Source organism: Rhinatrema bivittatum, chromosome 4, assembly GCF_901001135.1.
Source record: "Rhinatrema bivittatum chromosome 4, aRhiBiv1.1, whole genome shotgun sequence".
NCBI lineage: Eukaryota > Metazoa > Chordata > Amphibia > Gymnophiona > Rhinatrematidae > Rhinatrema > Rhinatrema bivittatum.
In genome coordinates, this window is record NC_042618.1 from 372,208,733 (window position 1) to 372,225,786 (window position 17,054).

Below are 17,054 nucleotides of genomic sequence, written 5' to 3' on the forward strand. Positions count from 1 at the left end.
ATCTCTAAGCCTCTGCTCATACTGAATCAAGGCTAAAAGAAAGGCAATAACATTTTATTGAACTAATAATATCTTTCTTGACTAGCTTTCGTTCCATTTCCTTCTTTACATCTAAAATGGAACAAGCAAATAATGATATTGCCAGAAAACACATTACAAATTTATGATTCACTTTTATTTTCTGACAATATCATCTTTTGCTCATTCCATTTTGGGCCTAGGACGAGAATGTTAGCTCCTGAAAGCTAATCAAGAAATATGTTAGTCCAATAAAGAGATATATTACATTATTTATGTTAACCTTCATTTCCATATTTGTGCAGATAAACATGAAAGATTGTTTTACTTAATTGTTGAATATTGAGGATTAGGGTGCTGTCTGCTGGACAGTTACAAAGCAAAAGTTTGCAGTAGCTATGTAGTGTAGAGTGCATTTTGACCTCCCATCTAAGACAGACTCCAGCAGTTCTTGCTGGTTAGGTTGAGAAAGATTAGCAAAAAAAAGACGAGTATGTGGTGATTCCTCTGACGAGAAACCAATGGAAACATGGTACAAAGAGATCTTGTCAATAAGGTTAACGACTGGCTCCCTTTTTAAGGATAAGTTGATCCAGTCCTGGTTTTATCTTAATGGATGCCTTGGACTTGCAGTTCTGATTTTCGTAAGAAAAGCAAGACAAGTCCATGCATACAACGCAATAAAATGAGGATTGGATCAGGCTGCTTGGAAACAATGGCAGCAATTGATAATTCTAGTTTACAAACTTTCAAAGCTGTATTTGTTCAAATCCTCAGTTGAGATGGCAAAGTAAAAGGGCAAGGAAAACACCTTTCAGTGGCTCAATCCATCACTGCTTGTATTTACACATAATGTTAGCTCAATACACACTAGGAATAAACATGTGATACTCTAACAAAAATAAGTCACACAAATATTTTTATACTAAAAGAATAAAGATTTTTATTAAGCATTGTAAGTTGCATTCAATAGCCTTCAAATACACCACACCACAATCCATCAACAATCAATCAAACCCAACAGTAGTTCATTCTTGCTCATTCCATGAGTTGGGGCCGAACTCCCTTCAACTTACATTAAGATACCTACTTAGCTCTTGCGGGCAGGGAATGGGGAATTACACCTCATTTCTGATCACTAATGTGTGATGAAGAGCATCAGGAGAATTAGGAGAATTATATGAAAATGAATATAAAGAAATGATTTGGATTTCAAAGTACAGTAAGTCTGGAAACACTAACAGAAACATCAAAATGATTACAAGTATACTTGCTTATACTAAATTCTCAATGGGAAAGTTCTCAAGAACAAGCAATTCTTTTCCTGCTACAGAAGGGGGGTAAGTTTTGAAGATCAAAGCTTTTTTAATGTCTTTTTTTTTCACAGAATTTCCATATTTGCTAATATGAAGGCATAAAAACAGCAACAGAGAACAATAATGCATACAGCAATGAGTACACCAGGGTAACGTTGATATTCAAACGGCTAGATAATTGTTTTTCAAAGTTTTAGAATAAATGCAACAGAGGTCAATAATCACAAACTTTTAAGGTTAGAGCAAGATCAGTCAATGACTAAACATAGTTAACATCTTTTATAGGACTATTACCGATTATTAGCTTTTTTTTTCTTTTGCAAATGGGCACAGTACTGGTAAGAATGGAAGAAAGAGGACAATAACATGCATAATATTAACTACACACTTTAAAAATTATGACCCATGCAGAAGTTTAGCTCAATAGCTGTACTAATGGTCTACGTCTGATTCAAAACCACATTTGCTCATTGTTCACGGATGCATGGTATCAGTCACAAAAAGTTTCAGAACAGTGTGTGTGTTTTGAAAGGTCATTTGCATTTCTATGATTTTAAGATTATTTCCATTTAACTTGCTTGTAAAGTATGTACGATGTATGTTTAAAATCAGAACTGCAATATTACTCTCTACCATATTTTTTTTCGTTTTGATAATTTGCACTTTTTTCAACACAAAAAAACCACATCAATGGTGATGAAATTTAATAAAGAAAAAAAAACTGTGGTTGTGCCATCTTTTTCATTCCATAATCATGAATTCAAAGCCTTGAAGACAGGATTTGTTTTGTGACACAGTAATGCAAAATCAAATATAATGGCATACATATGGTGCCAAGTACTAAAAATTTAATATATTTTAAGCTACTGTATATATACTTAAAGACTGCCAAAATTTGTTTTTTTTTATATTTCAAGAAAAAAAAAACCTCCAAGCTTTTGTCATAACCAGTTTGAGCTTTATGTAGACTTCATTTTAAGTGCGGGAGTCAAATGCTCTTCATTATTTTGGTTTGGTTTTATTGTAGCATTTTGACTAACACTGGTTAAAAACTTAAAAAAAAAAAAAAAAAAAGATTGTGTTTTAAATCTGACAGCAAAAAGAGGGATCCGATTTTCCAAAATCCTCATTTTTCTCTTACAGAAAGGAAACAAATGTACATAACTGTAGGCTCTCTTTCTTTCCAGATATTCCTAACCCTGAACCTTCCAACATCCTTCACCCTCTATAAAAATAAGTTTTACTCTTCTTTTTTTAAGACAACGGCCTCAAGAGTATCATCTTTAAGGCAAACGCTGTCTGTATTTAGTGCATTTAAGTGAGGATTTGTATTGCACATTTTAGAGTCATTATTCAAGGCACTCTCCGACGGCTTGGAAGCCCTGCCATTTCCTGGCTTGCCATTCATCTGGGAAGCCGACTTCTCCTCGCTTACCACTCCATTCTCAGTCAAAGATCCGTCTGAAGACACAGCCGAGGATTTGGAGTCTTCCGATTGCGTCTTAAGTTCTTTGGCCACTTCTTCTGCTGAAGTAGCATAAGGAGGCTTGGCCTATTAAAAATAATAAACCCCACCACGCCAACACAAATACCATGAAGAACATTATTGCTGGATAGTTGGTGATGATATAGAAAAAAAATCTTAGATCACTGTCTTCTAAAATTTCTTGCCATAGGCACTTCATAGTAGAGTACAGCCCCTACAATCAGGGTCTCTAACAGCCAGATATTATACATATGCGCTGCTAACATTCAGGCTGATGCTATATCAGCGTGCGTTAAAGGGGTGCTCATGACTAACATCTGCCCCCTTAACGCGCACTGATCCACCTCTCTGGCGTGCATAATGCAAAATGTAAATAGGCTGCCGCGGTGAAAAGGCGCTAGGGGAAATTGCGCACCCTTAGCGCCACCTCAGCAGCAGGTGCCTGGGAGAGGTGGCTTTCAGCCATTTAGGAAAACAGACGCTCAATCTTAGAGCATCTGTTTTCCTATACAGATTGCCAGCACTGTTTTTTGGGTTTTTTTTCAGGACATAATACTTTTGTTGTTCCTCTGACTTAATATTGCCATATTAAGTTGGAGGAAGTACAGAAAAGCAGAAAATAGTGCAGTATTTTCTGCTTTTCTGTACACATTTTGGTGAGTAAAAATGTGCGCCTTGGGTACACATTTTTTTTTGGATTAGGGAGAATAGATAATAGCCTCACTAACATGTATTTGCATGTGATGAGCGCTAATACCTACACGCACGATTGGACACATGTTTTGGACACGCTAACCTCATTTTGCATCGGGGGTTATGGACATATGTCCAAAACGTGTGTCCAATCGCGGGTTGAGCCGTGCGCTGGCTGCAGCGCACGGTACAGCATTGGCATGATTGTGTATATGGATCCGTGTTTTACATAAAATTAAGAACATTATTTTTAATATACAGTTGTTATCATAAGTTTACATGCCCCTGGTTGAATTTGTAAGATGTGTAGCATTAAAAAAACCACCAAAAAAACCATGAGTAATCAGACAGAACACATCTCTGTTACTTTTAATGTGTTTCAAATAAACTATTATGCATAACAGAATAGCACAATTATTAAACAAACCATAGCAATAAAATAAATAATAAACTGGTCCTGTTCAAAAGTTTGAATGTCTGGGCTGATAATATACACTCAAGTTGACACACACAGGTTGAGATGGCAATGAAGAGTAAGTATCCACACATGTGCCTTGTTTGATTGTAATTAGTGTCTGTGTATAAATAGTCAATGAGTTTCTTAGCTCTTGAGAAACCCTTGTGCATTTAATCCTCAGCTGTACAGAATTTGGTGGTTACTGAAGCACAGGAAAAGCAAAAGAACTATTAAAGTATCTGCGAGCAAAAGAAGTTCAACTTTATAAATCAGGAAAAGGATATAAAAAGATATCCAAAGATTTGAAAATGCCAATCAGTACTGATCAAACTCTGATCAAGAAATGTAAAATTATGGGTTCTGTTAATATCAAGCCACGGTCAGCTAGACCAAGAAAGATTTCAGACAACTGCCAGGAAAATTTGTCAGGATGCAAAGAAAAATCCACAAAACTTCTACCGAAATACAGGCTTTTCTGAAGCAAAGTGGTGTGGATGTTTCTGCATGCACAATAAGGAGATTCTTGAACAAAAATGGGTTGCATGGTGGAGTTGCCAGAAAAAAAAGCCATTGCTTCACCAACGCCAAAAACAGACCGCTTACAACGTGCCAGACAGCACCTAGAAAAGCCTAAAAACTTCTGAAACAAAATAATTTGGAGTGATGAGACCAAAATTGAACTTTATGGTCACAGCCATAAAAGTTATGTTTGGAGAGGAGTTAACAAGGCCAATGAAGAGAAGCACATCATCCCTGCTGTGAAGCATGGAGGTGGATCTCTGCTGTTTTGGGGGTAAGTGATGCAGCATCTTTTCAGAAAATATTGGAGGAGAATTTGCAATCAGCCAACACAAAAAGGCCAAGTCTATCCTTCAGTGGCTGAAGCAGAATAAAGTGAAGGTTCTGGAGAGGCCTTCATAGTCTCTTAACCTCAACTTCATGGAGCCACTTTGGGGAAAACTCGATCGTGTTAGACAACCAAAGAATTTACAGATCTGGAGCCTTTTTGCCAAGAGAAATGGGCAGCAAAAGACTGCAAGCCAACAATAATACAAAAGAGGGCAATACACAATATTAATAACTAAGGTTATGCAAACTTTTGAACAGTACCATCTTATTATTACCTTTATTGCTAGGGTTTAATGATTGTACTATTCTGTGATTCATAATAGTTTTAATTTGAAACACATTAACAAAACATGTTTTGTAGGATCACATGTTTTCTTAAAACATTGCACATCTTACAAATTCTGCCAGGCGTATGTAAACATATGAGCACAACTGTAAATATATTTTCTTAAATAAAGAAGAGGCAAGAAAATTAGCAAGGAAAATCCAAGTTCACCTTAGTCAACAAGCAGTAAAAGTTGCATTCAATTTCTCATCTTGTTTTAATATTTTATGCAAGCCATCACCAATGTACCTACTCTCAAAGAAGGGAGCGACAAGGAAAAGCACTGTCTTACGGTACCAGGTGTTGTTCTTCTCACAACTAATTGTGCTCTGCATGTAAGCCCACAAGTGCCACCATTTCACCAGCTCTCACTGTGGAAATGGAAGCTGATTGCCACTGTGTCACTTTCTCCCTACATGCTACTCAAGTGTGATTGGCTTTCAAGCAAAGATGAATTAAAATGCTACAGAGGTGACTATACAAGGCATTATATTCCTGTAGGCAGACTATTCACTAATCCCAATATTCTCCAGCTGGTACTGGAGTAGTCCCTAGTATTCTAGTCAATCTGATTTTCAGGATATCCTCAATGGCTTTGCATGCAGTGGAGGGAGGGCAAGCAAACCTCTCTCATACATAGTCATTGCGAATATTCTGAAAACTGACTGCTAGAGGGCACTCTAGAACCAGCTGGAGAATCACTGCACTAATCTACCTGGGGCAACGCAAAGAGAAGGGAGCAAACAGAAAAACAAATATATTTTTACAAACACTGGTTACTTATAACAATTCCCTTGCTCCTTTCTTCCTTGCTTTCAAGAAGCCACACTTAGGCACTGCTGGTTCACTAAGCTGTGCTGAAATGTTTCAACAAAGGCAATGGCACTAAAAATATTATACAGCTTTGCAAGGTAAAACTAACTTTTAAATGAAAAGTTATTATGAAGTAATTTTTCTCCCCTTATCCCAGTTATTCCCTGAGGTTCTCACTTGTTCTCTGCAGACCATTTCTATACGAGCTTGCACCATGTGACTACACTTCATTAATAAACACAACTGGGGAGGCAGTCATTCATTCACTGCAATGAAGAATAATGAGTTGCTTCTCAGCATATAAAGCAAATTCTTGATAAACTCCTGAGCTCAGCCTCTATTATTTGTACCTACCAGGGCTGGGGATGTTGTGGAAACAGCATTTATTGTCCCTGGAAAGATAGAAGTGCCAGAGCTTTGCTCTCAGCCTGCCTCGACCCTGCACTGGAATTCGACCTACGTTATAAGTCCTACTAGCCAACAGAAACAGAGGGTCCAAGCTAAGGGTTAGGTGGTTGGCTATCATTCAATAGTGACACCAGCTGGCCAAACCTGGGCTGCACATGTACTGGGTTTTGGAGCAAGCCACAATCTGTGGTCCCTACCTGACAATTGCTCCATCAAAAGCTGGGCTAGAGGGGAAATGTTTAAAAATGGGAGTAAAAATCCCAGGTAGTTGCAGACAAAGCCTCATCCACTATAACCCCAGAAGTGTTGGTCTCAATTGAGCAGGATGCCCAAACAATTAGAAAAATCTTCAGGACCCCAAAATCAAAACTCTATCAGGGTGCACTTCTGCCCTAAACATTAACAGCCAAATTTTAAATCTGGGCGCATAAAAAATGGGGATTATGCGCAGAAGTGCCGGACCCAAGGAAAGGAGTGGGGGCTGGAGGCGGCCAGTACAGCGGCCATTTGCCGCTTTCCGGGGAAGCGCATGCCGGCAGTTGGCCAGCACGCACAAGTTGCTTCTGCTCCAGAGGAGCAGCAACTTCCAAAAAAAAAAAAAAAAAAAAGGTAAGGTAGGTTAGGTTTGGGGGGGCGGGGGAGGGGAAGGAAGCTTTGGCAGGGGGTTAGGTAAGTTCCCTCTCAGTCCTTAATTGGAGCAGACTGGAAGGGAACTGGGAGAGGCCCGATCTCGTCACCACGCGTACTTTTTAAAAATTAGGCCCTCCTGCGCATGCCACCTGCACGGCCCCTGGATTTTATAACATGTGCGTAAATGTTTTAAAATCGGCGCGTCCATGTGTGCGCACCTTTTAAAATCTACCCCTTAAAGGTGTACTTCACTCTAGCAGAGTCAAAAGCAAAGGAAAAAATGTTTCTGGAGTGGAGAGGTAGCCTAGTGGATAAGAAAGAGCACTAGACTGTGAACCAGGGAAGCCAAGGTTCAAATCCTGCTACATGATCTTGGCCATGATCTTGTAAGCCCTATAGTTCCAAAATAGAATTTGTTTTGAAGAGGCTGACTAGTCACGAAAGGTGGAATATAAATAAATAAATAAAAAACACACATAGATCATTAACATACAGCCCTTACAAGGAGCAAGAAACGTTTTCTGCAGGCTTTTTACTCAACAATTTGAGACTTGATATTGCAAAAGAACAGGACTGCTCTCCTTCCTTCAATCAGAAGCTATAGTGAGCTAGAACAGGCCAGCAGAGAGTTGTTCCAGTGTAGTCTGGTGCATGGCACCTAGGAGAAAAGCCCCAAATTGGAGAGGTCAAGTCATAATAGGGTATTTTCTCCTCCTATAGGGGTATTGGGTCAGGATTGGAAATAGCAGTTAACTTCATAAACACAGAATGCTACACCACAAGATATTTGAGATCAAAAGAAGCAAGGCACAAAATATGCATTAAGCTTGTTAGCAAATTCTACACATAGAGCTAAGTTACATCTTTGCTTTACCTGAACTGTTCCTTGGTTCTTATAACCTCTGCCATAGTACCTTCCACCTCTTCCAAAGGTCCTTATCACCGGGGTGGAAATAACACCTCGAGGTCGCCTATAAAGGGAAGAAAAGGAATGTTATTTGTTATTCTCATCTTTTATATATTTTTTTTAATTTATATTCTGCTGGTTTTTTGGGTTTTTTTTGGACACTTCAAAGCAGATTGCATTCCAAGTACTGGAGGCTCACATTCCAAGTTTGTACCTGAGGAAAGAGAGGGCAGAGAGACTTACCCAAGGTCACAAGGACAAGGGCAAGAGTGATCTGAACCCTGGTTTCACTGATCCGTAGCCTGCTGCTCTAAACATTAGGCTACTCTTCCACTTTTACTTTCTGAAGCAAGCATATCTTTTTTAACATAGAATTTAAATACTTTAATTCTCCGATTATGTTGGAAATCTGGTAAGCAATTTCTGGAAATTTGCATTCTTGCAAATCTCTGAGCTAGAAAAAGTATTCACAATAAAGAATACTTCATATTCACAAGCTGTTTTAACATATAAAGTAAAGGAATAAGCCAGTCACCCAAAAAAAGTGTTTGCAACTGAACTGAACTGGGTGCAGGCCAGAGCTAAACAAAATGCAAGTCAGAGCCACATGATGGCCCTGCAGTTTTAATATGAATGCCTGTGGGAACTACACAGAGAAGAAGCAGCTGCTATTGTTCTCCACACTGAGCAATCTGTCTTCAACTTCCAATTTAGCTGGTACCACTGGACACAAACTTGTTGAGCTTGTGGCCTTAAACTCTGTATCCAGTTATGAGGCCCTGTATCGTTTGCCAGATGACTTTCAACTCAGGTGGTCACTCCCGTAAGAATATGTATACACATACCATTAGTATTAGAAACTGACCAAACCTATACCGTGGATTGTGATAATCTCCAATCAATATTGACTTTTCATTTCTATGCATATGTATGAAGTCCTGATGAAGAAAAGACTTTGGACATACAGATTTTGGGGGCGCCACTTAACACACACACATGCAAACTACACACAGGGCTTTGCACCTGAGATTTTTAATGAAGCTTGAGTTTCAAGCGTGAGCTCTGTTCAGCCCAGCTATGCTCCATTAACTTTGAGAGTACTTGCCAATCTTATTCTGGCACAAACATTTTCAGGCCAAGCCAATCTTTGCTCCTGTCCCATGCCTGCACAATTTAAGTTTCTGTAAGCTCTGGGTCTGCATCCTAGGACTGTGATGTTAATCTGTCTTTTGGCTGCTGGAGGTACAGCTGACTGCCTCCATGCCACAAGACAGGACCCTGACTAGACCCTTTGAGAGGGTTGACCCAATTGCAATAGAGCATGGAAGAGCCCAATATCACCCCCAAGATGTCTTCATGCACTCCTAATCAGCATATTGATTAACTGGCTAAATTACTATTTTAAATGGGGTAGTCAATTGGAAATGTGTCTGAGAAGAGCAAGTTAACTTTGGGCTAGACACCGGTCTTTTTATAACCTTTGTAAGAAGGGTGATTTACACTGTTAAACCAAACAGAAAGCAATCTCTCTCATATATAAAACCAGTGTATATCTTATGCTGCTATAAGAACATTTCTCTACCTCAAGAAAGGTAAAGACATCCTGCTCTCTCTTTACATGGACTTTATTTGATTTGATTTAAATGTCAGATAAATAACAAGACTAATTATCCCTTACAAAAGCATCTTCAATGAACTCCATATTATACAAGAAAAGGCATACAGTTTCAAGTCACTACCCCAAAGAGCTGTCAGTGTAATTTGTACAAAACCAAGAGGGTGTGTGTGTGTACATATATATATACGTCCACATATATAGATATACGTCCACACACACACACACACATATATATATGTGTATATGAACACACACACACACATATATATATATATATATATATATATATGAACACATACACACATATATATATATATATATATGAACACATACACACATATATATATGTATATATGAACACATATAAGCAAATGTTGCTTACCTGATGTAACAGGTGTTCTCACAGGACAGCAGGATGTTAGTCCTCACAAATGGGTGACATCGAGGATGGAGCCCACCACGGAAAACTTCTGTCAAAGTTTAAACAGAACTTTGACTGGCCCCTACTGGGCATGCCCAGCAAGGCACTGACCCTGCAGCCAGCAGGGGTCTCCCTTCAGTCTGATTTACAAAGCTACAGGCAGTGCCTAGAAAGTAAAAACAAAACAAACCCAACACCGCGGGGTGGCGGGCGGGTTTCGTGAGGACTAACATCCTGCTGTCCTGTGAGAACACCTGTTACATCAGGTAAGCAACATTTGCTTTCTCACAGGACAAGCAGGATGGTTGTCCTCACAAATGGGTGAGTACCGAGCTGAGGATGTCCTGACTTGCACCAAATGCACCCAATGACGTGCAACAGGCACTACAACTGGGGTGGAATTTGGTAAAGGGCATCCGCACCCTACCGGGAAGGTGGAAGGGTGTTGGTACATCACGTTGGAAAAAGGTTACGCAAGACAGATTGGCCGAAGATGAAGTCCTGTCTTCCAGCTTTGTCCAAACAATAGTGGGCTGCAAAGGTATGGAGAGAACTCCAGGTTGCAGCCCTGCAGATGTCAGGAAGTGGCACCGATCGAAGGTGTGCCACTGACGTCGCCATGGCCCTCACAGAGTGTGCTTTCACACGGTCTTGAAAGGGAATGCCAGCTTGCTGATAGCAAAAAGAAATGCAGTCCGCCAACCAGGAGGAAAGAGCCTGCTTACCCACAGGATGTCCTAACTTGTTAGGATGAAAAGAGACAAATAATTGAGTGCTCTTCCTGTGAGCAACTGTACGGTCTAGATAAAAAGCTAGAGCTCGTTTGCAGTCTAGGGTATGCAGAGTCTGTTCCCCGGAGTTGGAGTGGGGCCTGGGAAAAAAGATAGGTAGTATGATGGATTGATTAATATGAAACTCAGAAACTACCTTAGGTAAAAATTTAGGGTGAGTGCGAAGTACCGCCCGGTCCTGCAGGAGCTTAGTGTAAGGCGGATAGGTAACTAGGGCCTGCAATTCACTAACCCTGCGAGCTGAAGTGATAGCCAAAAGGAATAACACTTTCCATGTGAGATACTTTAACTCACAGGAGTGCAGAGGTTCGAAAGGAGGTTTCATTAGACGACCAAGAACCAGGTTAAGGTCCCAAGATGGGGCCGGAGGACGTAAGGGTGGCTTCAGATGGAGCAAGCCTTTAAGAAAACGTGTTACTAGGGGTTGTACTGAAATAGGGACACCCTGTACACCTTTATGGAAGGCGGCTACCGCACTGACATGCATTCTGATAGAAGAGGTTTTAAGACCTGATTCAGAGAGATGCCATAAATAGTCCAAGAATTTGGAGATTGGACAGGAAAGGGGATCAAGGGACTGAGAAGTGCACCATGATGTGTACCTTTTCCATTTGTATGAGTAAGACTTTCTTGTGGAAGGCTTTCGTGAAGCTATCAGGACCCGAGAAACGGAATCTGAAAGGTTGAAAGGCTGAAGGACTAACCTTTCAACATCCATGCCGTCAGGGACAAGGCTTGGAGGTTGGGATGGAGGAGGCATCCGTCGTTTTGAGTGAGCAGATGCGGGTCCTGTCCCAGAGGAATGTGCCTGCGGATGGAGAGATCCTGGAGTATTGGAAACCATACTTGGCGTGGCCAGTAAGGTGCTATCAGGATCATGGTTCCCCCGTCCTGGCGTAGCTTCACGAGAGTCTTTGACACAAGAGGAAGTGGAGGGAATGCATAGAGAAGACCGGTTGTCCACTTGAGGGAGAATGCATCCCTCGGCCGAGAGTGCTGGCTCCGAATGAGAGAGCAGTAATCGTCCACTTTGTGGTTCTGAGGGGACGCAAAGAGGTCTATGCGGGGAGAACCCCACTTGTGAAACAGAGAGGTCGCTACCAGAGGATCGAGTGACCACTCGTGTGGTTGGAAGACACGGCTCAGCTGGTCTGCCAATACATTGTCTACTCCCGGCAGGTAAGTGGCCCTGAGGTACATGGAGTGGGAGAGGGCTTCCGCCCAGATCTGCGCAGCTTCCTGACACAGAAGGAAGGAGCCGGTGCCTCCCTGCTTGTTTATGTACCACATGGCCACTTGGTTGTCCGTCTGGATTAAAATTATCTGATGAAAGAGATGATCTTTGAAAGTGCGGAGCGCATAGCGGATTGCTCGAAGTTCCAGGAAATTGATCTGGTGTTCGGCTTCCTCTTTGGACCATAACCCTTGGGTTTGAAAGTCGTCCACATGGGCTCCCCAACCGATGTGAGAAGCGTCGGTGGTTAGGATTACTTGCGGATCCGGTGGAAGAAAGGGTAAGCCCTGAAGGAGGTTGACCTGAGTCGTCCACCAGGTTAAGGATAGGCGCAGCGCTTGTGTGACTGTGACTATGGAGGACAGAGGCTGAAAAGCTTGAATCCATTGGTGTCGTAGAGTCCATTGTGTTACTCTCATGGCTAGTCGGGTCATGGGAGTGACTTGAACCGAGGATGCCATGTGCCCTAGGAGAATGAGGAACTGGCGAGCCGTGGCAGTGTTCTGAGACTGGAGCTGGCGAGCCAGGGACATTAGGGTGTGGACCCTCTGAAGAGGAAGGTAAGCCTTTGCCTGTAAGGTGTCCAAGTCTGCCCCAATGAAGGATAAGGTTTGAGACGGGACTAAGCAAGATTTCTCGTAATTGACGAGAAACCCTAAGGAAAGGAGTGTTTGAATTGTCAATTTTAGGGAGGATTGAGCTATCTGTTGGGTGGAGGCCCTGATTAGCCAATCGTCCAGGTATGGGTAGACATGGACACCTTCCTTCCTGAGGAATGCTGCTACCACTACGAGACATTTGGTAAAGACTCGTGGGGCAGAAGCTAGACCGAAAGGGAGGACACAGTATTGATAATGGTCGTGGCCAACTAGAAACCGCAGATATTTGCGATGGGATTGTGTGATCGCAATGTGGGTATAAGCGTCCTTGAGGTCGAGAGAGCACAGCCAATCCCCTCTTTGTAGCAGAGGGAGCAGCGCGCCTAGGGTTACCATTTTGAACTTCTCTTTTTGAAGGTATTTGTTGAGGGCTCGAAGGTCCAAAATGGGACGTAGTCCCCCCGATTTCTTTGGTATTAGGAAGTATCTGGAATAGAATCCCTTGCCTCGTTGAGAGGGAGGAACAGGTTCTATAGCATTTGATTGCAGAAGAAGGGATACTTCCTGTTGTAATTGAGCCAAATGGGTGGATAGACTCCACGCTTGAAGAGGCGGGGAGTCTGCCGGAAGAGTTATGAAGTTGAGGTGGTAACCCTGTGCGATAATTGTTAGCACCCACTGATCTGAGGTGATCTGCAACCAAGGTTGTAGAAAATGGTACAGTCGACCTCCTACAGGGATGTCCGGAAGAGGGGTTTGGCATGTGTTCCCTACAGGGGAGTCAAAGGCCAGCCGCAGGCCCAGGAGGAGGGGCTACAGTAGGCCTTTGTTTCCTAGGCTGACGCGGCTGAGGCCTAGTAGAGGATCGAGCTGGACGAGGCCTGGCCGATGGAGGGTAATAACGGCGTGGTCGAAAGAATGACTTCTTAGAGTCTTTCTTTTGCGGTTGCTTGGAGGTCAGCTCAGGTGGGACAGATGAGAGTTGTTTCAACGTCTCATGGTGGTCTTTCAACTCCGCCACAATCTGCTGAATTTGCTCTCCAAACAAATTATCGCCTAAGCAGGGTAAATCAGCAAGACGATCCTGAACCTCTGGGCGAAGGTTGGATGATTTTAACCAAGCCCAACGTCTGGCTGAGATGGCTGTGGCTGAAACTTTTGTGGAAGCATCGAATATGTCGTAGGCAGTCCTAATCTCGTGCTTCCCTGCCTCAAATCCCTTGTGAAGAAGGGCTTGAAGCTGCGGTTGGTATTGGTCTGGTAACGTGTCAGCATAGTCTTGCATCTGCTTAAGGATGGCTCTGTTGTACTGAGTCATATAAAGTTGATATGAAGCTATGCGTGAAATCAACATAGCTCCATGATAGACTTTCCGTCCAACACTATCTAGGAACTTGTTGTCCCTGGTAGGTGGGGTAGAAGAGTGTGGCTTAAGACGCTTGGCCTTCTTCTGCGCGGACTCAACCACAACAGAGCGATGATCCAGTTGAGGTTTTTGGAAACCTGGTGCTGACTGGACAAGGTAGGTGGAGTCAGCTTTTTTGTTAACTGGGGACACTGATGAAGGAGATTCCCAGTTTTTCTTGAGCAGATCCAAAAACACCTGGTGTATAGGGATGGAAGCGATGATTTTTGGAGCATCCAGAAATTGAAGGAGTTCCATCATCTGGTGTCTGTCATCAGCTTCAGATTGTAGTTGAAAAGGTACAACTTCTGACATCTCTTTCACAAAATTAATGAAAGATAGATCCTCAGGAGGAGATCTTTTTCTACTCTCTGTAGGAGATGGAGGCGAAGGCAAATCCGTGTCAGAAGATGTATCATCATCATCACCCCAGGTATCGTAGGGATCAAGTGGGGTTTGTAACCCTGATGGACCTGGCTGAGGCTCTAAAGGCATCGATGGAAACCGAGGTGGAATCGGTGCCGTAGGTGGAACCAGAAATGGCATCGATGGCTTCGGTGCTGTCGATGGAATCGGTGCCTGGCGTGGAATGGATGGAACCGAAGGATATATCGGTGGAGATATACCAGAAGGCACCGATGGAACCACCCCGGAAGGGGGAATCCGGAACGGTGTTTCTCCTGCCGATGAAAATCCAGTCGGAGACGGTGGTGTTGTCGATGGCACTGGAATCACCGATGGAAGGGCCGTCATGAGCGCCTCCATGCGGCTCAGTAGCGGTGCTAGCGCTTGTATCAACGGCTCGGTGGTCGGTTCCCTCCTCGGTGGCGAAGCCGGTGCCGGTGTCGGTGCCGGGGGCGGCACTGGAACCGGTGCCGGAGACGGTGCCGATGGAGGTTGCAATTTCTTCATCGCTTTCTCGATGGCCTCCTGGACCAGCCGGTCCAGTTCTGCCCGGAGACCAGGGGTAACCATACCCGGCTCGACGGGAGAGGGAGGCTGAGGCAGGGCCGGAGGGACCACCGTAACCGGTGGGATCACGGCCCCCGCACCCCGGGAGGGTGAGGGTTTCCTCGATGCCTGCGAACGAGACGTGGAGGGTGTCCGGTCTGTTCGCGGCTTCTTTGTCGGTGGCTCGGCTTGAGCAGAGGTCGATGGCTGTGGATCCTCGACAGGACGAGATTTGTGCCGTCGATAGCGGTGCTTTTCCTTCCGATCCCCTCGCCCATCCGGGGAAGGGACGGGAGTCGACGGCCGAGAAGCGATCGATGGCGGACGGTCACCGGAGGGTTGACGATGATGGTACAACTTCGACGGTGCCGGTTCCGATGACGTCGATGCTATCGATGGCGTTGGGGTGGGTGCATGGAAGAGGAGCCCCATCTTCTCCATCCTGGCTTTGCGACCCTTGGGTGTCATTAAGGCACATTTGGTGCAAGTCAGGACATCATGCTCACTACCCAAACACATCACACAAACCCTGTGGGGGTCTGTGATGGACATAGTCCGGGTACAATCCGGACAACGGCGGAACCCCGTTGCCATGGCCTGAAGCCAAAATTTAGGCTGGGGATCGGTAAGTGCCAACAGGCCTCAAGGGCCAAATTCGACGGTAGTCGATGGAAAAAGGCAAAAAACTTACCGGGTTCCGTAAGATGACTAAAAATTTGTCGAAGGGAGACCCCTGAGGGGCAAATTTTCTTAGGAAATTAACTTCCAAATTCCTGTCAGGAACGTGGTTAGAGAGCTCCTTTCACCGCGTGGCAACTGCTGCGCGGAAAAAAGAAGACTGAAGGGAGACCCCTGCTGGCTGCAGGGTCAGTGCCTTGCTGGGCATGCCCAGTAGGGGCCAGTCAAAGTTCTGTTTAAACTTTGACAGAAGTTTTCCGTGGTGGGCTCCATCCTCGATGTCACCCATTTGTGAGGACAACCATCCTGCTTGTCCTGTGAGAAATACACACACACACACAGTTCATATGGTAGGCCAGAAAGCAGCAAAATTGTCTGAATAACTTTTATTGACACAGAAACAAACAGAGCTTGTCTTGATTCCCACTCACGAAAACTATCATCCAAAAAGGAAATCGAACAGCAACTACTTTCAACTAGAGGCACCACTCACCAATATTGTATAGTGACAGTAGTATATCAATAACTTTTTTATGGCCGCATCATCAAACCTGACAACATGCCCACCTGGTGTTCAAAAGGAGGCCGTCCAGTCTTCTAATCATTTGCGGTCAGAATCTTTAAACGAAATGTCTTTTTTAACACAAAGTGTAAGTATGACAACGATGTATCTTGTTTCATATTATTTCATTTTTAAACAGACACTGTGATGTTAATCCTTTATAAGATAATATATATCTTTTTCACCAATTTTTTATATTTTTTATATCATCTCTATTCCAATGCTGTATGTTTTATCAACCCTATTTCATCAGCTCAGCTCGACAACCGGCCGATGTTTCGCAGGGAAACTGCTTCATCAGGAGCTGTATTGTGTTAGTAATCCATTTCTCAACTATATATAATGTCACCGCTCCAATCACATTCTTTCACGTTCCTTCTATCAGGACGGCTGTCGTCTCAAGAGGTGTTCCTATCGATGCACGTTGTCAGGCTTGATGATGCGGCCATAAAAAAGTTATCGATATACTACTGTCACTATACAATATTGGTAAGTGGCGCCTCTAGTTGAAAGTAGTTGCTGTTCGATTTCCTTTCCGAATAACTTTTAGCCATGCTGCTAAATGTACTTGGCTAAAGTTATGAGTAACTTTATGCAGATAATTTTAAATCTAACCAGCTATAGCCTGAATATAGCCAGTTTAGTAAAAACAAACAAAAAAACCCACCCAATCCCCCAACCCCAAATATTAAAAAAAAAAAAAAAAAATTACATGCCTCTGTGGTTCGATCCCCAACCAGTCCTACCATACCCAAGTATTAAAAATGCCTCCACACCAAAGTAAAAAAAGCAAAAGTCTACATGACCCACAGCCAGTCCCCACATCCCCTTCTCAAAACATGATTTGAAGCAGCTCTCCCGCATCTCTTACTGCATCGGCCTGATTGTCCCAG

At 43.2% G+C, this 17,054-nt stretch overlaps 1 protein-coding gene across 1 annotated transcript in view; it reads right to left on the bottom strand.

The window, feature by feature from the left end:
• Positions 1–944: 944 nt before the first annotated feature.
• FAM120A (family with sequence similarity 120A) overlaps positions 945–17,054 on the bottom strand; it is a 239,048-nt gene continuing 222,938 nt past the window's right edge. The window contains exons 16-17 of the mRNA XM_029600848.1: positions 7,870–7,966; positions 945–2,886 (exon numbers count right to left, since the gene is read on the bottom strand). Coding sequence (XP_029456708.1) covers positions 2,575–2,886; positions 7,870–7,966 — 409 coding nt within the window. The 3' untranslated portion in view covers positions 945–2,574. The remainder of the gene's footprint in view (positions 2,887–7,869; positions 7,967–17,054) is intronic.